The following is a 21,437-nucleotide window of genomic DNA, read 5'->3' on the forward strand; positions in this document are numbered from 1 at the left end:
TCATCATTATTAGGATGATATTCATCTTCTGGTAACAATTTTGTGAAAGAATACGACTATGTGTACTTTGATGCTGTATCCATTTTAATCATTATGATTACTGTTTATTTTGTGGTTAAATTTGCAACACATTTCAAATACAACGTAAAATTGCAGTGATAGATCATCGTCAGCAAGACTCGATTCAAAGCCTTCCAGAAGGCGAGTAAAATGACATTAACAGACGTTAACATTTCCAGACTGATCGTGGTGATTTTAACACTCTTTTCTTGCGCTATGCTTCACCAAACCTTTCGCTACTTTACGTTTAGCTATTGCAAACGCTCATTTGTAAAATAGCCACAGTTTATGCAAATTCATCTAATTTATTTATAAATTCATTTGAGCAAGAGTAAGAGAATATTTGTCTTTCAATGTGATATTTCTTTTCGTCCCAAAAGATTCTTTCGATAATATTGAATTCCTCAACTTTTGTTTCACTATTTTGTTTAAAAATACAAAATGGAAGTTTGGCTTTCCCAAAAAGTAATGTGGATAGAAATGTACAGCTTTACCTCCTATAGAGATACCAAATGAAGCAAATTGCTTGGTTTCCTTGGTTTGCGCTTTATATTATTGTCTGCCATGGTTGGTGATAAACCTTTCTTTAATTGAAACGATTCTCTTGGGCACTTCCTTGCACGTATTAAACCGCTTTACCAATACCTTTGAGATATGACGAGCAGTAAAACTAAACTGGCTTCACGCAGCAGGGTCGGCTTTCCTGGTAGTATCACGGAAGCAGACTAAAACACTTTTGTACAATAAACAGCGAGTGGTTTAAGTTACGTTATTATGAATCATATTACATATTATATGGTCAGTTAGATAAACAACAGGTTTTGAATCAAGCAAACGTGGTGACAATTCAATTTTGTACACAACTGGCAACACTACATGTATCTAACACATGGCCTTTTCATCACTGTTGTTGTTACTTGTTGAAGAGTTTGTAAATGACAGATGTCACTGGCATATCAAATTGTGAAATATTTTTAATGCAAACTATGCCAAGTAAGCTCCATATTCTTTCACCATACCGGGCTACTGCAAGATAGTGAATAAAACTTTCCTAATTGAAGTCAAAGAAGGAAAAGGGTGCTTGCCTTACAACAGTGTACTAGTACCTAGAAGCGACTTCAAAGAAATTATGATGAGAACTTATAAAATGTGACACTCGATACTATTAATAGGGTTGCCAGGCAGCCTAAAATTCGGACAGAAAACGATAATTTGGCCTAATTTATATACTGTGTACGACGGCTAGTAAATCATTCGGGCATTTATTTAATTCCCTATGTTTAATTTTGTATATCATTGAAGTGCTCCACCACAAATAGAACATTTTTTTTAAATGTTCGAATTTTAGACCATGACTGGCCGAATTCTTCCCAGATTATCTGGCAATTCTGGAATTTCTGGTTATCACTGGTTTAATTTTTTGTAGTCATGTTGAGATTTGAGAAGTATATTCTGTTGATATCTTTGCAGGAACCTGCGAGGCAACCGCCTAACTACTATTCCTCCGAGATTATTTTCCGATTCACCAAATATCCATCGTTTGTAAGTAACTGTAAAATGATGTCTCTTTACGTTCAACTATCCTGTCCAGTTAAATAGTGGTGTGAGTGATCAACTTAGCATTTTGTAGAATTTGGTGCTCTTGTCAAGACAATTTTGTTAAAAGAATTTGGAATATTTTCAATCAGTAAGAAATTCAAATCCAAGCAAAATGTTAAGTTAATTTGTGACCAATACGCCAACTGGTTAGTGGTTAGGCTCTAGTCTAGTCGGTGTTATATTTGTTTGTTTACGTTACTGTTTTTAGACAAGGTGTATTATTTGTTATGTCAACAAATCTCGATCAATTGTTGCAACATATTAGGCTAAATATGCCACTTGACCATTTCAACCCTCGTTTTCTCTCTTTTTATCAATACGCTGCTGCCACTTGATTTCCAAACCAGTAAAAAAAAAACAGTTTTTTATAAAATCAATAGCGACACCTATTTGTTAATGGGCAATCGGATTTGTTCACCGAAAACAGATTTACCAGCTGCTGGGAAGCTTGTTATAATAAATCTAGCACGGGGTCAATAAGGCCATGCGAGTCTTGTATAAGTTGATTTAATTCGCCTTTCTAATTACGCGCAAGAGATGAAATCTCAGCCAGCAAACCCCAGTCTTTTTTACATAAATCCGACGTCTGTAGACGTGAATTAATGAGAAAAGAACTGATTTGCTGACTGGGGATGTGGCTGCAAAAGTTTGTGCAACCATGCATGTCCAACAGAGTAGTAGCAAAAGAACCTTCATCATATAGCGTTTGCTTTACGTTGCATCAAAGAAGGTATGCAAATTAACTGGGCTGGTCATATTTCTGCTTCCCTGGATGGTGGCACACTTGTTGTGATAGATGCACTATTCCGCATTTCCTATTGTGCTCTTGCTTCTAAAAGGTAGTATCTTGTTGATTAGCATTCATTACAAAATTTTGACTCCTGGCATTTGCGCAACAATGTGATCTATCGACGTATTTATTACGCAAGTATCGATTTTACTATTAGTAAAGTATTGTCAGCTGATTTGCATCGCATCCTTCCAAAATTATAACGAAGTTAGACTAATTTTTATTTTTGGAATTGAAGCCTTATTGTCTCGTACAGAAATTGTAGGTGTTGTTTTTGGAAAAAACAACGTTCTTTGTATTACACAAGTTATTTCACAAGTTCCGAGTACGCTCAAAAACGAAGCAACCTGTAATCATTTTCGCTTGCCCGACATTTAGGCCCACTTTAACCAGCTGCCAAGGATTCACGTAATGTTCGTATAAGATTGTTCAGATGACAGATATGAAATCTTTTCACATACTACATCAGCTAATGTTGAATTGATGTAGAAGTGGCCCAGCATAGTTGTTGAAAAGTTTGTGTTTCGGATATTGTTAGACACCCGATGATTAGATAAGCGGAAGATATTGTAATGACAAGTTAATGAAATGATATTTTCATGCAGTGTGATACCGACTTGATTTACACCTGGTGTTTATTACGTTTGGTGTGAAATATGAATAAAAGTATTTTAAGTGACTTGCATGTAACATTTACCTTTACATTTTTGTTTTATGCTAGAGGAAAAGGTTTTCGTTGCTCGAAGCTGCAATACTTTTCCTCTAACTTTCTTCAAAAGCTTTCGTCAGAATAAATTTAAACCTACAGTCATATAAGGTATTTGAATTTTGAAAATTGACTTTATTCTGACAACAAGCATCTGAAAAAATGTCAGACAAAAAGTACAGCAGCTTTGAGCAATAACAAACCCTCTCACCATATTCAAGTTCTGTACCACAAATCAACTGTTCCATGTTTCAATCTTTCCAATTTTATAATTAAAGTGATTGACAGATTTTTGAATGGTAGCCATTTAAAAATTTGGGTAGTTTGCTATCCCTCAATTGTAGAGATTTGAAACCGCTGATGCTAGTTTGGTTGAACCAGATAGAAAAGTGAACCTAGTTCAATCGCTGCAACCTCGCCAGACGTTTAAATAAAGGAATGCAAAAATGGGAAGTTTTTGCATGCTGAGGAAGAAGAGTTATTGCCACTGAATGATTGGATCCATTAACGATTCAAGTATTGTCGCCATGGCAAAAATGGATTTTTAGTCTTTCAACAGAGTTGGGTGACTGCGAGATTTAAGCCATCGTCGCTTGATCCACTCATTTGCATCCGGGTGCGTGTCATTGGAGATGTCATCTGGTTTGATGGTGCTGATTAAGATTGTTTGAAACGATATTTTTTCGGCGAAACACAATTTTGTGCTATGAAAGCCGGTTTTATTGTTCGTTAAATTTATTGTGGCTATTGTTCATAAAATGTAACTTCAGTACTCAAATCAAAACACCATGCTGTTGATATCTGTTTCCAGATATTACATTGTAAACTGAACTTCTTCTGGTTTGATTCCCACTTCAAAGGAGGTCGTCGGTGCAGACTGCAGTTCTTCACACCCTGAACTAAGTCCGTAATTCGACAAAAACAACGCTTTCTATCTCTTTAAAATTGATGAACATATCCATTTTCAGAAACTTGGATGCAAATTTAATCAGCAACCTCACTGGGGAGGCTTTCATTGGGCTCCATAATCTTGAGTATCTTTTACTTGACAACAATCAATTGAAAGCAATTCCAGTGGAAGCCCTAAGAAAAACCCCTAGATTGCAAGTGCTGTGAGTACTTTTGCCTACGTTTGTCGTCTTGAAATATAAATTAGACTGCACCGGAAGCTATCCGTTGAAAAGTATATTTTGATATTATTGAAATCAGTATGAAAAACTGCATGGTATACACTACAGTACACACAGTAAGGCTAGATATATTGTGTAGGTTAAGTAAGTTCTATTATGTAAAGCAATGTAATGTTTTACTTTTTTTACTGTAACGAAAGGAAATGAGAAAATTGCTGACTGTCAATCAGGCAATTTGCTAAAGTAATTCATACGACAAATTAAAATTGCTATAGTCCTCAACGTTTCGTAGCAATTGTTTTTTTGAAAATGAAGGCGTTAGGTTTAAGTGATTCAAAGCATAGTTCTCCAATCCTTTCTTTTGTACTTGCAACCGGCTTCAACATACTTCTCTTCTCTTTCAGGAGTTTGACTGTAAATCAGATAGAATCTATCCCAGATGGAGCCTTTGAAATGTTATCGGAACTATCTGTTTTGTAAGTTTTCAGCTAACAAAATCCATTTTGTTAACATTGATATAACGTTGAGGACGGGTTTTGCTAGGCGGGTTGGGTTTAGATTGAGTTACTTTTACTTTTTCTTATTCTTGGTGTATTTTGCACATTTAAACTGTTTTCTAAATTGTTTCTTCTATTGTTTTCATAACAGTGAGACCAGGAATTGTATCATAACTCGTTCGAAGTAACCGCAAATCACAAGTTGTCTGGGCTTTTTGCACTTCTACATGATAACGTTACGTTGTTCAGTTGTGATGCTGTTGGTAGTACAGTGGTAACCAGAAGTTAAAAGTAGTTGTGGTTGCAACAAAGAGATTGATCATGTTTCACCTAGAAATTGTCAATCAAAAACAGAAACAATGCAGTGATTTTTTAAATTGAAATACTTAGCTTGTGTTTTGTGTTCGAACGACGATATACCTTTTGATGACAAATGGCCGACTTTGCGACAAGATTTTTTGTTTGTGGTATCCAGGCTTACGCTCGGTGGTTGAATATTTAGATTAAGTGAACGGGAAGGCATGGAAGCCAATCTTCGTGACCACCTTCAGGCATGCCTTTAAGTGTCCTGCCAAAGACACAGCCGCATGCTATTGAGCGGTGTCGAACCGGCGACCTTTCGAACGTCATTCCACGCTCTCACCACTCGGCAATGCGACCGCCTGCGACAAGATGATGAATAGTTTTTCAAAAGAAGATGATTTTTTTGTGTGGAATGTGAAACGAATCGTTTGATAACAATTTTTCCTTTTTCAGAAATCTTCGAGAGAATTACATCAAAGAAATTGAAGACAATGCGATGCGAGGGATCATGCTTTGCAGTACATTGTAAGCCTGTATTTTTTCCTCTGTATTTTTTTACAAAACTAATTTTGACATGACTTTGCTGCATGTTCATTTTATTTGGTAATTTTGGAAAAGGAAACAAACCTTGTTAAACAATGCCAGTCAAGTTTCTTTATTCAGTCTTGAACGTCAAATTCATTTGAATCCATATTGGAAAATGCTCTGTGCATAAAACTAACATGTGCTCTGGATAAACAACCGATGCAGCGGTGCACAAAGTGCGGCCCGCGGGCCACATGCGACCCACAAAAACTTCAGCTCCCATCTGGGCTCTACGATATATAATCTGAAAGCTAGGCCGAATTTCAAGAGAAAAATTAGAGAAAATTTTATTGCGGCCCGCCAAGACTCTTGACAAGCGAAACGCGGCCTGTAGTTACAAAGCTTTGGGCAGCCCTAAAATAATGCATTACACGCATGCGTATCTGCTATAGCCTGATGTACATGGCGGTCTTGACGAATGATGACAAAACTATAAAATGCAGATATACAAAATTTGTTAGAGGAGTCTCTTGGAAGTTTTGGAAGTGCAAGGCATTTTCGACAACTTGTCTCGGTAGAGCTATTCGAAATAGCAACAACCACTTTGAAATGACCGGCACTTTTACCGTTTTGAAACTCTTGTATCATTTGCTTTTTTTTCGAACGTAGATCAAAAACGAAATTGCTTGTACAGTATGTACTGTATATTGTGTATGTACTTGTATTTTGTGTATGTACTTGTATATTGTGTATATACTTGTATGTACTTGTACTGTATAGTGTATATCGAAACGAAATTAGACAAAATTCTTAACAAATAAACTAACTCCAACACAAAATATAAAAAAAATTCCAAATACACTTTTTCAAACAGTCCTATGACTTAGTTTCGTTTGTTTGGACAATAAAACATATGGACGGTTTCCATTGTCGTAAGCCCTTCATTACAATTCCATCGGCTCTCAGTAATTCAACGTTGTTATATTGAAAGTATAATAAAACGTCCAGCTGCAGCAATTCGTTGACTCGAAGTAGAACAAATAGAGCAAATAAATGTCTGGGAAAAAAACACCTACAGCTGCAAATCTTCTATTCTAAGCGTATAAACAAGTTAATGCATGAAAAATAATTGTCAACGTGATGCATTGTTTGTTGACGTGGAATCAATGTAAAAACGTAGTTTTTTTGCGCAAGCAGACAGTAACAGCAGGTGATTTTCCCACCGCAATTTACAGTAGTCGAAATCTATTGGCTTTATATTCCTCCGCGGGGTACGGTCGCTTTTCAACGAAGTACAACCCTGCAGTTTTATGTTTGGTTAGACAACATTGGTTTACGATTTATATGCAAAGCATTAAACATAATCATGATAGAATTATCTTCAAGGTCAATGAAAGAAGGGTTCAAGCAGATCTCACGCTCTCTAATCAGATATACTCATCTAATTTATCATATTGATACTTTATCCTTGCACAGATCAAGTTAATGTCCGACTGTTCTTACTACGTTTCTCCCTCAATGTACTTGAAACAAAGCCAAATGCAAATTCTAATGTCATAAAGCTTTGTTTGTGTGTATGACCTACGCAGTCACAAGGTATTATACCAATAAATCGACCGTGTTTGACTAACCGTCACATACGAATTGTATGCTCTCAGCGCTTCACAATGCAGACAGTTTCAGTGCTTCTTAATAAAAGCGAGGTCTAGTAAATGATGTATGTTTATTTTATAGGTTTAAAACGATTGGTTAGTTAATGGTCAGATAGTAACAACCAATATAACTCATTACACTTTTATTCGAAATATATACTCGAGATAACATTAGTTATCAGCTTAGCATGATATTTAGCCTAATTTGTGCGCCATAGTGCATAAAAAGAATACCGTGTCTGGATTTGAAAGAGCATATGCTGAGGTTTTAGGCTGCAAGTGATGTCAAAGGATTTCACGCTGATTTATAAAGTATTTTAACTGCTGCTCTGACACTGTCTGCTTTCAAAAGCGTTGGGAGCAACGCCCTATCTGCAATAAATACTGTATAGCGCAACACCAAAGCACATTGTTACCAAACCTTTGGCGCCGTTGTACGTTTAAACAAAGCGACTTGTAAAACCGTAGCGAAGTCTCGTTTGGAAACATTTGTGCAAAGCAAATGCACAAGTTTAACATTAAATGTTGTTCTACTACTTGAGATTTTCCTAAACTTGTTGTCTTAATCTTTTCAGAGATCTAAGTTACAACCATCTGACAGAATATCCGAAGACGGTTATGGACCTAACACAATTGACAGAGCTGTAAGTGGCGCAAGCTTTCTTTAAAAAAATAAATTTGTTGAAATAATCCTTCATGTTGATGCCACAAACATATATAATTTTCACGCAAAAAGTAACAAGGAAGAGTTTGTTGCATTATATTTACCTCTTGACTAATAAAATGTAACAAACAAAACCGCATGGTAGTAGGCTATGATTTCACTTTACGCTAATGTATATTCTTATAATCGTCGTTTTTTAAAGATAACTACAAGTAAAATATGTTTTACATAATAAATTTGCCCAAAAAAGATATAAATCATGATTACATGGCTCGTATATTTTCAAAACTATTGATTTATTTGAATAAATATTCTATTTGAATGAAAACCTTCTGAGGATACCAACAATAATAAAGCAGGCTTTTTAAGGTTGTTAGTGAGCGGCAATTATACTTACTTAAAACCAAACTATGTAAGCCACAATAAGCAGCAGGTATCGAGTTTAAATCGAATTATTCCCGTTAGACTAAGTCTAGTTCGTGTTGGCTGGTTTTGAATCTGTATCCTCGGACTGACAAAGCTTTGATGCCGGGAAATTATTCCATTCACTAGGTGCCGCTGAATTGAGAGCAGTTCTTAGAATGCGTTACTCAAGCGCACACCCCGAAAGTCGAACCAGCACCGCGTGATCTTGAGCCGGGCGCGTAACCACCGTTTAGTCGTCAAGAGACCGCTGTGATTGGTTTAGCACGGTGAATATTTTGAAAAGTATTTTGTTTCAGGTTCCTCAACGACAATCAGATAAAAAGTCTTCCAGACAGGGCATTTGCAAGACAAAGTGATCTCGCAGTTTTGTAAGTGTTGTTGTGTGGTTTATAGTTTAGTTATAAATCAAGAAGTGAAAAAAGTTTACTTTCTGCTGTATATTTCTAAAGGTTTCATTTGAGCTTCGTACAACCGTGCATTATGTCATTTAGGCTTTAGTATTGTATCCAAAGTAAGTTTATGAAGGCGTCTAAGCTTTAGCAGGTCATATGTGCTTTTTACGTTTAACCGAATAGAAAATGAATTGGATATAACCCAGATTTGCAAATTCCGTTGTACAGAATACATGTAGATTTGCAACACACACACACACACAGACACACACAGACACACACAATCAACAACAACAACAACGTTGACAAGATATTTTTTTCTGGGGTATTTAAAATACTAAACAATTAGCCACAAACTTAAAAACTGATTCTGTTTTGAAAAATAAGCCGCAATCTGCCTCTCTAAATAAGCCAATCCCAGGTAACAAAACATTGCATTTTTACATCGCTTAAACGTCGTCACACGTTACAAAAACGTAAAAGTGACAACTTTTTTCTAGCTGAGATGGGTCTGTTTTCGTTTCCCACATGAAGCTAAGCTTTGATTGAGGTGGATAGATTTTTATGAAGTTTTTGCAAAGTAAAGAATTATCCAATAAATGTCTTTAAAATTGTTCAGGTTCTTCCAAAACAACATGTGGACTTCTGTGGGTCGGTGGACTTTTACCAACCTTGGAAAAATCGAATCATTGTAAGTTTAATTATATTATCATTTGATTCAAACCATGGCTTAAAGAAACCGTTTTTTTTAAATAAAACCCGTCCAGGTTTTATGAACAAAAACGGGTTTTATGTAATAAAACATAAAACTTGTCCAGGTTTTATGAACAAAACTGGTTTTATGGGCAAAAATGGGTTTTATTATCCAAAAATAGTCGAAAAAATTTTTTTTGCGAAATTTGTTTATTGGTTTCAGAATAAGTTGACTATTATTCTTGCAATATGCCTTCATGTGAAAAATCATGCTCCAGGCAGTGAGTTGGTGGTTGCTAAGCTTGCTAAATGTAACTAGAATTTGATTAGTTTTTTCTTATTTTCTAGCAATAGTTGCATCAAAACATGCTAGAGAAGATAACAATCCGGATGAACACCTAAAATTTGCAGTATTTGTTTGATTAGATGTGGAAAATATAACTTTTTAAAGTTTTGAAAAAAGGCTTTGTTCCGTTAGAAGTGTTGCCATAAGTTTTTTTCTTGAACAGCTTTTAAGTTTTCTCAAATTGAAGCAGAATTCCTCATCTGGCAACACTAGTTTTGCAGATTTAAGAAAACCTGTGTTTTTCATGAAAAACCCAGCCCACCCGGGTAGCTACCCAGGTACCTGGACAGCTACCCACTATTGTCAAACAGAAAACTTTTTAGAAAATAGTGATGCAGCATTACATGTACAGAAGCTTTGATGCATACTCGGTTCGTTAAATCATAAAAAATCTATGCACAAAACACACACACAAAACTATAAATAAGTTAATTTGATAGCAATGAAACAACCTTAAAATATGTAGTAAAAGCTGCATATATCTAGCTATACAGCGCTACAACCACCGCAGATTTGCATTGCTCTCAGCGCAAATCAGATGGTGTTTTTATAGTCCATAGAGGCCCAGTCCAGTAGATTATTATCCTGAATTCGTTCAACCTGAATTAATATAGATGTAAATAGATGAAATCTACAGATTTTATGAAAGTTTAGTCACGCTTTTATTTATAAACTGATAATATTTTCTGTTGCCTTGTTGGTTTTTCAGAATAGCTTTCAATGTGCTCATTCAAGCCTGAAATACATTACAAGATGTAGCTTAAATGAAATTTCTTTGCGTTGCAAATGTTCTTACAGCTGTTAATTGATTGAAGTAGGTATGCGCGTTCAATCACATAAACTCACAATCGACTAAATCCGATTTCCTAATCCAGATTAAATTGGTAAAAAGCGGCTTTCGTCATTCCACTTTTAAAGCAAGAATAAACAGAAAGGAAATGAGAAAATTAATTCCATGTAATCGCTAGCTTTCGGACACACGAAAAGATCAGATTTTCATGCTCCATTGGCATTACTACTTTATGCTTTTTAATTCGCTTGTCGAGTGAAATTCAATGTTATGATGCAGGTGCAGCGTGTAAATAAGTTCATATTTTGCTAAAAACATTTTACGTGTCAGTAACAATAACAATATTTTTTACTCAGAGACTTATTGAATATTACGGAGCAAGAATACTTTCCGGATTTGTCAGGTTGTTCGAACTTGAAATCATTGTAAGTGGGCTTGTCAAACGGAAGGATTAATTTTGGATTAGACTACATGACTTAGAAATTACTAGCATAGGAAAATCAATTAAGTTTAATAGACAAATAGTTGCTTCGACATATTTTAGAAATTTGCACTTTCTAGAGAAAGAGTCGTTGTTGAAATGTTAGTGTCCCCTGAACCCATGGTTCATAAAAGCCAAACATGGCTACTATTTTTCACTCATTGTTTTGCAGCAAAAATAATCAAGTAAAAAAATCAAGTTTAAAAGTTCCCTACTGTTTCAATAAGAATGAGATGACTGGCTCAGCTGTATCTCTCCGTTGTATTCTTTTTGTCGTATCAAAGCTAATGCCTGCTTAATGAAAAAAAAAATTAGGTGGCAAAGTTTGTTGTATGAAGCCATACCAAGCGTCAAACTAGGATCACGTGGACAGGAGTGAAGATGTTTATTTATTTAAACTCAAAACAAATTAGAATTGTAGAGTGTTTGTTTAAAAAAGTGTAAAAATCGTCTTGCATTTTCATTCAGATCTGTCACCGGAGGACGAATTTTCACAATACCACAAAGCTTGTGTGGCAATGAGACACAATTGAAAATGCTTGATATTTCAAATAACAGGCTTTACAACCTGACTGGGATCAGTAACTGTTTTAATTTGGAAAAGCTAAATGCAGCCGGAAATTCTTTTTCTGCTTTGGAAAAAGAAGAAATGGAAAACCTAACCAACCTTGAAGATTTGTAAATACCCCTTTTTCTTTTTGTTGTCAATTATAATGGAAACATTGGAAACCTACTTTCAAGATTAAATAGAACAAACTGAATTATAATTATTTGTGTCATTTCCTTATGTGAATATGAAAAATGATTGTAGATAGTTTTAAAAATTAGTAGTTTCGGCATGTATACAGTATTGGCTATATTGCAGGAAGGGAACTGCAAATACGTCCTCAAGTTTAGTTAAAAAACTGTTAAACGATCAATGACCGTCGGTTCACTTTGTTTAACCTTGATACTTGATCAACATCAAAATCAGAAAATAATTTCCAATCAAGTTTTTTAAATAGGCTATGTCTTTACTGAATGTTATTTGAAGGCTTTTGCAATTGGCAGGAATTTGAGCAACAACGACATCTCCTACTTGAATGACGATGTGTTCGAAAGTACAAACCTGATAAAATTGTAAGTTATTTTAATTAGGTACCGCTCTGCCAATACATCTTTTTGTAATTTAATATAGCGTTAATCGGCTTCATAGTATTATTTATATTTAATTTTAAGTAATATTAAAATTGTTTAATGAGTTATTTTTTATTCAATTGCTACGTTTATAAAAACAGATACACTTACTCATTTCTCAGATAAATAAATAATTATAAATTTATTTCCACAGCATTATTTTCCATTTTTTAATTTGGTCTTATGTTTATACCTAGACAAACTAACTTGCTTCTTGCTTCTTGCTTTTTTGGGAAGATTTGATTTTGGAATTCAACAAAATTGGATTGAAACACAAAACCTCGTTTTTATGTGATCTTTATTGTGATTTAAATGTTTTTATACAGAAATCTTGCCGAAAACCCCTTCTCATTTTTGCCAGTGAAAGGTTTAAGCTACTTGAAGACGCTCAACATTTCGGATTGTCCCAATTTGCTGTATTTGCCGCCCTTAGAGTTGATGGAAGATTTACAACGAATGGAGGCTACCTATGAATACCATTGCTGTCAAATAAACAGAAGGGTAGGTGGCTATCTTTAATAATTCTAGAATTGTTTACTACAACCAGTCACACTGTAAACTGCAGTTACTTTTGCATAATGCTTTCGGATTTCCTATCGCAAAGGGTATTTTAAATACATATGTCAAATGTTGCATTTTAGTCATCGTAGCCAATAGGCACACTTAAAGATGTCGACGTCGTTGTTTATTTGTGTATGGCAAGAAATGCTTTACATAAAAAAAGAAACTGTGTGTTTTAGTAGGCTGTAGGTTGTTGACTGAACTAGGTGAAACAACAAAGGATCTAATCTGAGTTAACTTAAATTTCAGGGCAGAGAAGAAAACATGTCTTCAATCAGTTGCTTACCAGAGCCTGGACCTCTCACACCGTGTGAAAACTTATTAAATCCAATGGCCGTTAGAATCCTCTTGTGGCTTGTCCTGGTGGTTTCTGTCGTCCTAAATCTCTCTATAATATTGTTCAACATTGCCAAGAGATGCATTTCTGCATGGAAGCACCGTCATCTTGATCAATCACCAAGAGAAGACGAAGATAATGAAGACAAGAAATGTAATTCGGAAACTCCTTCTGATAGAATTCGGTCACGTGGCCTCGGAACATTTGAAATTGCTCTTTGTCACTTGGCATTAGCAGACCTAATTGCCAGTATCTATGTTGCGATCATTTTAAGTTATGATGCTCAAACGCGAGATGAATTTGCTCAGTCAGGGTCCTGGTGGCAGCAATCGAGGTCTTGCAAAACAGCTGGCTTCTGTCTTGTGATGGGATTGCAAATGGGATTCTTTACAGTTTTGATTGCATCTGTCGAACGCTATCTTTCGACAATGTTTCCTCTTAATCCAGAGAAGCATTTTGGAAAAACAGTCATGTTCTTGACTTTAAGTGCAGCATGGATCATTGCAATTGCTACCGCCGTAGTCACTCTATACAGCGGAAATGAAAGAACGCTTGATTACAATGATAATCCATTTCCCTCCAATAACGGTGCCACCTGTTTGCCTTGGTCAACAGACTTTCCATATGTTGCCATTCTTGTAGGTGCCCATGTGCTGGCTTGCGCGGTTGTAATCTTATTGTGCGCGTTTATGTACTGCGCACGTAGAAAACAATCTTGGCTGAGCGCGCAAAAACATACTCGCTGCCAAATCACATTGACTGTTGCTTGCAATGTAGTGTTTCTTCTACCTCTCGCACTCATTGGCTTGCTAGCGTCAGCCGTTGCCACTTACCCATCTTCAACACAACCATGGTTGCTCTCACAAAATTCTGCAATCATGCATTTTACCTACGATACAACCGAACTTAACGTTGAGCTATTATTGACTGCTGTTATGCTTCTAATCTCGGTCAAACTTATTTTGAATCCCGTTTTGTATATCGGGTTCAGTGAGAAATATTGTAAAGATTGGATTAAAATCATCAAGGCACTTGTTTGCCAAAAACGGAAAAGAAGTTACCAGGACGATGTCTCTGAAGATGAAGATGACGACAATGCGGCGTCAAGAATGGTGGCAGCAGAACTTGCTTATCAAGAGGGAACCACGTTTTCACCTATAGACAACTATACCATATTACAACGTGTACCACTGCATTTTATTCCGAGAACAGAAAATGAGTTTGCAGAAGAAAGAGAATTTTATGAACGTCAGGTGTGTTCACCTGGTTTTCATCCACACAAGGAGGCTGAATATCCTCTAGACATGAACGAAGGAAGTGTAGTAGAAGAAAGTGATCCTATGCTGCATGATTGCGATCAGCACGAAGAACTTCAAAGCTCTGATGAAAATACTGAAACAGGAGTCAATTGGCAAAAAGGTCGCCAGAAAATCACTATTTATCCCGATTATCGTTCTGATCCATTTAGTGATCCAAATCGATTTGAGATCGGTGAAAGTTACAATTATCCCCGAACGTCCGACCCACTTCCATCATCACAAAAAAACATGTTTTGGAATTCGCAACCGTCTAAGAATAACGATGTACCTGGACCTTCCCAACCGGATACCAGCTTGGCCGCGCGTCGTCGAACGAGACCTAAATACTGGAGCGCAGTGATGCAGGACACAAAGAAGAGATTGCCACCGTTGACTTTACAGAAATATGTCAACGAAAATCAAACTCTTTGCACGGTAGGAGGACAAATCTTAATGCAGTCATGTGAATCCTCCACCTCAAAAGACTCTGGGATTCAATCAGAGCCAGATTTTGGGGCTGGAGTAGCATGTTCCAGCGGTTGCAGCACCCTATCTCGCGCAGGAAGAGGCAAAACAAGCAATGAAAACACTATACCTATGATCCTAATGTCATCCCAATTAGGAGGACATTATTCTCTTCAACCAGTGGAGCCGCGGATGAAAAACATGAAACGTTGCGTGAACGATTGTGACGTCATAGCGCAAAACGGACAATGCCATAACAATTTTTTTATTTTGTCACCGACGAATGCAAATAAAAACAAAAGAGGGAAATTAAAAACGGAAACTGTTCTGTAATTTGCGACGTAACACTTGGCAAAAGCTTGTAATTTTGCATCAGTTCAATGGATGTAAAAGATGTTTTGGTTTCCAGTGTTGCCGTAAAATTAATGCTGTGCCTGGTATATTTTCTATTGTGTACGTTACTGGAATGTAATCACAGTCGTCGATCAACAGCAAACACGACTACATCTGAGCACCAGCGATATATCTATGACCCAATTACGTTTTTTTGTTGACGTAAAAGGGCTAAATGGTAGGTATTTTCCATGCTTGATTTTAAGCATTGGTTGATGAAAGGTATGGTGGTGTTTGCAACAACTAGCTTAAACCGGGAGTCAAACCAAGATCACATAAATGCAAAGCGAGGGCCTTATCCACTGCACCAACCCACCGCTTAAAAAGGCTAAAAACATCAATGAAAACAGTTAAAAATGATGATGTAAGCCAAAATGTTAATTTTTGCAGCCATTGAATTTGCAATGGCTTGGTCAAGTCAATTTTTGAATGAAGGTAAATGAGGTAAGCGATTGCTCTTCTCATTTTTTTTGCTAACTTAACTGTGTGGGGCCTTTCTTAAATGCCTTTTAATTAATGTTGTTATTTTTTTATGTGTTACTATTTCGCATTTTCACTTGAAGACATCAAATGTGCTCACTCATTGCCAAAGCTGAGATGTTGAAGATTGACATCCGGGAACCAAATACACAAAATTTTTCAGTCATTTGAACTGATATTTTGCAGCCCAGTTTGATGTGTTACTTGCCTCTGATAAATTTCTTCAAATATATTTGTTTCGTGTATTTGTCAAGGGTTGAAAACACAACTTTTCTGCAGTGATATTTGACATTAGCCTATAAGATGTTTATTCTTCGTAAAAACAAGAACTAAACCTAATTAGACCAGCAACCACTATAGAAAGGCTTCCAGCTTTTTTGCTGCTTTCTAAAGTCCCTTTTTTCAAAACCATTTGATGTATTCTTTTTGTATTTTAGATGATTTTATTCTATTGTTTGCTTTAGCAAATCAAATAAAACAGATTTTCAATTCCGCTTCAAAGCTAATAACGTTTGTATCCTACAAACGAAAGTATTGCAAGAACAACATTATTGCTTGTGGAAAGGGGTTCAGAAAACAAGCCGATCTCTTGCCAATCGTTAAATGTGATACTTCAGATATGATATCTGACATGTACAGTAGCTAATTCAACAATTTGCTTCACAGGTCTATATTCTTCATAACGTTTCGATCAACATAAAAAAAAAGTTTATTTTGATGAAGCCAATCTTTTGCGCAATGGTCCGATTCTGAAAATGCGCATTGGGCTGCTTTGGCTTGTTCAGGGAAAGTTTTTGCTTAGACAAACGCGGCTCATAATCATAAACTTCAACAGGTTTTGTGGCTACCGTCGACACGTTTTATGTTTTAATTGCTTACAAGCTATTGTCTGTATTGCTTTGTTTTTGTTGTACTTCTTCGTTCTTCCACATCAAATGCATTTTGTACAAAATGTCTTCAATTTAACCTTGCATTTGTGCATAAGTTGTTTTTACAGTATCCATTCTATATGGTTTTGGGATTATCTTACGCAAAGGCACACCATCACGCAGTGACCTAGCTCCACATAAAAGCTTGGTTTCTTGATTGATGTACAGTAATTTACATAAAAATGTGGCATTTGGATAAAAATACGATCATTAGGCACATTGTGGGTATTCGTGTTCCACCTGAATACGGTGATAACTTCATGTGTGACACGATTTATCTACAGAAACGTTAATAACTTTTTTGTGTTTAAGTAAAGATATTTGCATACTTGTGGTGACGTTGCTTTAAAGTTATATGAACACAACCCAAACAAGACGAGTTATTTCTCCAATTTGTCATATGATAAAGAGAAATGAACCAAATCCATAAAACAAGTCAAGCTTAACAACAAAAATAAACCAAGCTCAGCGTGCTTTAGGAAACAGGCATCAACGGGGAAGCACCACCTGGTACTTTCTTGAACACAGGACCTCATTTTTTCTAGTTTCCACAATTGCTTTTGATACGTTTGATGGCTCTCGACTAGTTGTAAATGATGATTATTGCCAGCAAGTAACTAAGTATTACCCAAGTAGGCAACATATTATGTTTAAAGGATGGCTGCCTGTCACGAAAGAAAAATACATGGCATACAAGCTTCCCCGGTTTAACGTTCAATTCTTATGTTTAGAAAGCGTTGAGATTTCTATTACAGAATGTATTACCTCGATTGTAATTGTGAAATGTTTGCTGACTTTGCACGTCTCTAAAGAACGTTGGTAGGCTATATTATGTATATTTTGAAAATTAACGACAGAAACTTGTTCTTTCAATGAGCTGTGTCATGTTCATTGCTCAATCATGGATACTTGGAAATATGGCCTGATTTTGCAGACTGTTGCTAGCAGACTGATAAGTGAAGTATGAGATAAGGTGATTTCTTAAACATTTCAGTCAGACTCTTAGCAATAGTCAGAAATGTGACTAATCGGGTCGTAATTCTAAATAGCCATGGGTTGACCTTCGAATCACGTCACTACACCGCCCGATGAGAATTGCATGTTTACGTCTCCGTTTGTACTGGATTGACAGGACAAAACTGTATCTGTTATTAACTAGTTCTGGCGTGTATTTGATTATAAAAACACAAAAATTACCTTTATGATGTGATTGTTTGCCGAAACATGAAAGAAGGCCTGCTGCCTCAGGCAGCAAATAGGTTTCAGGGTGTGCGCTTGAGCAATGCATTTTAAGGACAGCCTTTTCTATTCAGTGGCCTGGAATAATTTTCAGACAAAAACACATTTACAGTTGGAAAAATTCACTCTGCCATTCTTAGTAATCAGCCCTACGTTAGTGGCTTAAAGCATCTACAAGTATGCGAAACTGCCAAAAATAAACGTTCAGAAGCGTTTTCAGTCCGAGGATAAAAATTCAAACCAACCAATACATGCAGACGTTGAATGAATGGAGAAAGGTCACGTTTGATGGCTGGAGAATGTATAAAAAAAAACAACTAAAGTACAGACATGTCGCTCCCACAGATTTTTGCTGAACATTGAGCAAAAACTGTTGTTTGATATATGATGCAAGTGGGACGATTTAGCAGAATTATTGCTATAAAATTAGCGCGTTTTACTGCGAACACGTTTTTGTCGAGAAGAATCGTCGTGTCATATCTATACCAGCATTTTATTTGCAACTTGTGCTATAGCGTAGCCTACAGCCCTGCACTTAGACCTTCTTCACAGTATAGAAAGCTGGCGCATTGATGGTTCAACGTCTGCAGAAGTTTAACGAACTCAAAAAATGACTGATCATCCTTTTTCAGAAACAATTTAGATGTAAAACAGATGGCAATGTTTTACCTGAAATAGCCTAATTGCTTTTGGCAGACACTGGTTTTTACAAGTAAATGTGCAGAAATGGTTTACGAATTTTGTTGTCTTTCAAACTTATTGCTTGGCCAATATAAAGCTTGCAGACGCACGAAAGTAAAGGCTTGGATTGCTACACATCCAACAAAGCCATATCAATGGATACGTTTTAGGTCTGGTCTTCAGGACACTGGCGAATACGAACCGTTGGTATAATTAATATGTCTTCTAAACTACCAGCCTATATTACCTTGGACGTTGACTTGTTTGCCTTGAATTTAATGGGAGGGTATACTCTATGACAGAATCTAATTGTCTCATACGCGCTTATTTTTGAATTCATTGTTGAACGGACGTAAAAATGCAACCTTTTCAACTTCCATAGGCAACAATTAAGCAAGCAAGCACAACGCAAAGATCTTTCAAATACGATGGTTAAATCTATTTCACGAGATAAATAGATGTTGCTGGTGAAAGTGGCAGCTTCAACGGAAAATTTCTTGTTCCATAAAAACAACTGAGCAAGATAAATGTTTACTTAACTAAGAGAAATAACCTGATCAAATTTAAAGTTAGTGTGTTTGCACTTTGGTTGGTGGCAACGCAAGTAGGCCCAAAAAAGGTTCTTTGTAAAAGAGTACAAGGCAATGAGCAGTCTAATCATTTGGAGGTTGATTTGAGTCGGTTAAATATCAGATGCAAATCAATAAGCACAGCATTGACCTTTATACGTATTTTTGGCAGCATTAATTTATAATACTGTCAGAAAGGTCTGACTATTAATGTTCAAGTGTTAGTTTATGTTGCATTCTTTTGCTTACAGTACCTACAGAGAGTTTGAACTCTAAGCAAGTGACAGATTTTAAAAACAGACTATGATACATCATTGTCAACATTTAACTGTACACGGAGATATTGACTAGGTCTACCTTACTAAAAAATCCAACACCATGGTACAAATTTGAGCATTGACTACAGTTGGAAAACAAAAGTTTTTTTTATCATTTAATTAGTCATCGGAATGAATTGGTGCAACCTCGTCTTGTACTGTAGGCCTACATATAGGTTACCACAGTAATTACAAAGCTGGGAGGAGTTCTTCCCCTGGAAGAAGCTTTATGATTTCAGGGGAGAAATGTCAACATTAAACTCAAGTAATTCAGTACCATCATTTTTGTTTTCAAGTTGGTATTGGCTCTTTCAACTAATTGCACTACTTAATTGTACATGCTCTTTGGGAACCAAACTATGGCATTAGCAAAAAAAAGTCGGCAGGCTAAAACCTTTTTCCACCAATGAGAATGAGACATTGGAGTGTAGAAATACAAACTGTCAATGGTGAGAAGCAGGGATGTTTGGCAGAACTATGTTGATGAATGTTGTCTAGGTATGTCCGAATGGATGATGATGATGATGATGATATTGTATAGGCTACAGTTTCGGAAATTTGTAAACGTTTTGCAGTTCAATTTTTTTTTAAGTAAATGGGAAGGAAATTTTTCAAGTGTCTTGTGTCATAGGCTACTCATACGTCATGCATTGCTGTCAATTTTTATTATACTCAGCTGCTGAGAAACTATAAGTTACTACAAATAGGAATTTGTGAAATGGACACGAACTGGAATGTAACCAATGCTTGTATTTGTAACGAAAGCAGAGTAACTATTACTAACAGACATCAAGATTCTTGACGACTAGCTTCGGATAAAGTGTCAGTACGCTGTAATGGTATCTGTTGCATGAATGAGTCCTATTTATGCCGTTAGTAACTGCTTCTATTTGCCTGATGCTTGACAATACTAATTTATTGTTTAATGCCCACGGGAAGAAGACTTATTGTAAGTGCATGTCGAAAGTTATCAGTTCAGCCATTGAATAAATCCCCATTATTGGTGAAGTTAACCTTTAACCAAATAATGTCAACCTTGAAAAACTCGTTTGATAAATATTTCACTCTGCAAACAGGAAACTGCTTTCGAAGCTAGATAAAGATGTTTTTAACGGTGCGTATCTGCAGTAGAGTAGAAGATTTTACAAGGCTTTCTCAACACAAGGACGGGAATCTCGCTATGTAGATACAGGAAAGATTCAGGGGGATACTTTTGGACCTTGGGCCGGGATGATTTTAGAAGCACGTAAGCTTTCCAAGGGTCCGAGAATTGGAGAAATCATCTATTCTTCTTTTGATATGGTTCTTTTTTTCTTAGAATGGTCTTGATTATGGGCCGGAGGATCTCATTGTTACCAGAACCAAATTATCCTCTCATCGGCCATGCAAGTATTCCCTCAATCAGTAGAATTTCCACAAACTTAAACATCTTTCCTTAAACGTCATTAGGTGCTTTGTGCAGCCGACTGTATTTCATTGCAGCAGTGGCAGTGGCCAGTTAGCGCGTTGGGCTTGCAGTCGAGAGCCTGCATGTTCGACTCCAGCCATCCGCACTTGCTGTTGTTTCTCTGGGCAAGAAACTTCACGATAATTGCCTCTACCCAGTGATCGATTTCGAGTAATGGGTAGTACCAAATTTAAGTCATAAGTAGAGTAGACAACCGGAAACAGACATTGCCGTCGGCTGCAGCGTGGGTCAGGTGCACGTCGGAAGGGGTACACCGGTGCATAGCGCTCAAGTCCGCTTTCCCGCAATGCAGGATAAAGATATTAAAAACAAACAAAACAAAACTTATCAAAGATTCCAACCATCATTGATGTGACAGTGGCTACGTACGCTAAAATAGTTCCACATTCAAATAAGCTAACTTGCTAACAACACACAAAATTACATTTATCTCAATATCATTTTCCCCCGTTAGCTCAGTGGTTACGCTC

General features: G+C 36.5%; 1 protein-coding gene across 1 annotated transcript in view; it reads left to right on the top strand.

The window, feature by feature from the left end:
• The window catches only part of LOC145767046 (uncharacterized), a 33,661-nt gene extending 15,788 nt beyond the window's left edge, over positions 1-17,873 (top strand). The window contains exons 4-14 of the mRNA XM_082578786.1: positions 4,124-4,267; positions 4,690-4,761; positions 5,539-5,610; positions 7,838-7,906; positions 8,649-8,720; positions 9,364-9,435; positions 10,930-10,998; positions 11,523-11,732; positions 12,105-12,173; positions 12,557-12,738; positions 13,048-17,873. Coding sequence (XP_082434912.1) covers positions 4,124-4,267; positions 4,690-4,761; positions 5,539-5,610; positions 7,838-7,906; positions 8,649-8,720; positions 9,364-9,435; positions 10,930-10,998; positions 11,523-11,732; positions 12,105-12,173; positions 12,557-12,738; positions 13,048-15,224 — 3,208 coding nt within the window. The 3' untranslated portion in view covers positions 15,225-17,873. The remainder of the gene's footprint in view (positions 1-4,123; positions 4,268-4,689; positions 4,762-5,538; positions 5,611-7,837; positions 7,907-8,648; positions 8,721-9,363; positions 9,436-10,929; positions 10,999-11,522; positions 11,733-12,104; positions 12,174-12,556; positions 12,739-13,047) is intronic.
• The last annotated feature ends 3,564 nt before the right edge of the window (positions 17,874-21,437 follow it).

This window comes from Aplidium turbinatum, chromosome 1 (genome assembly GCF_918807975.1).
Source record: "Aplidium turbinatum chromosome 1, kaAplTurb1.1, whole genome shotgun sequence".
Taxonomy (NCBI): domain Eukaryota; kingdom Metazoa; phylum Chordata; class Ascidiacea; order Aplousobranchia; family Polyclinidae; genus Aplidium; species Aplidium turbinatum.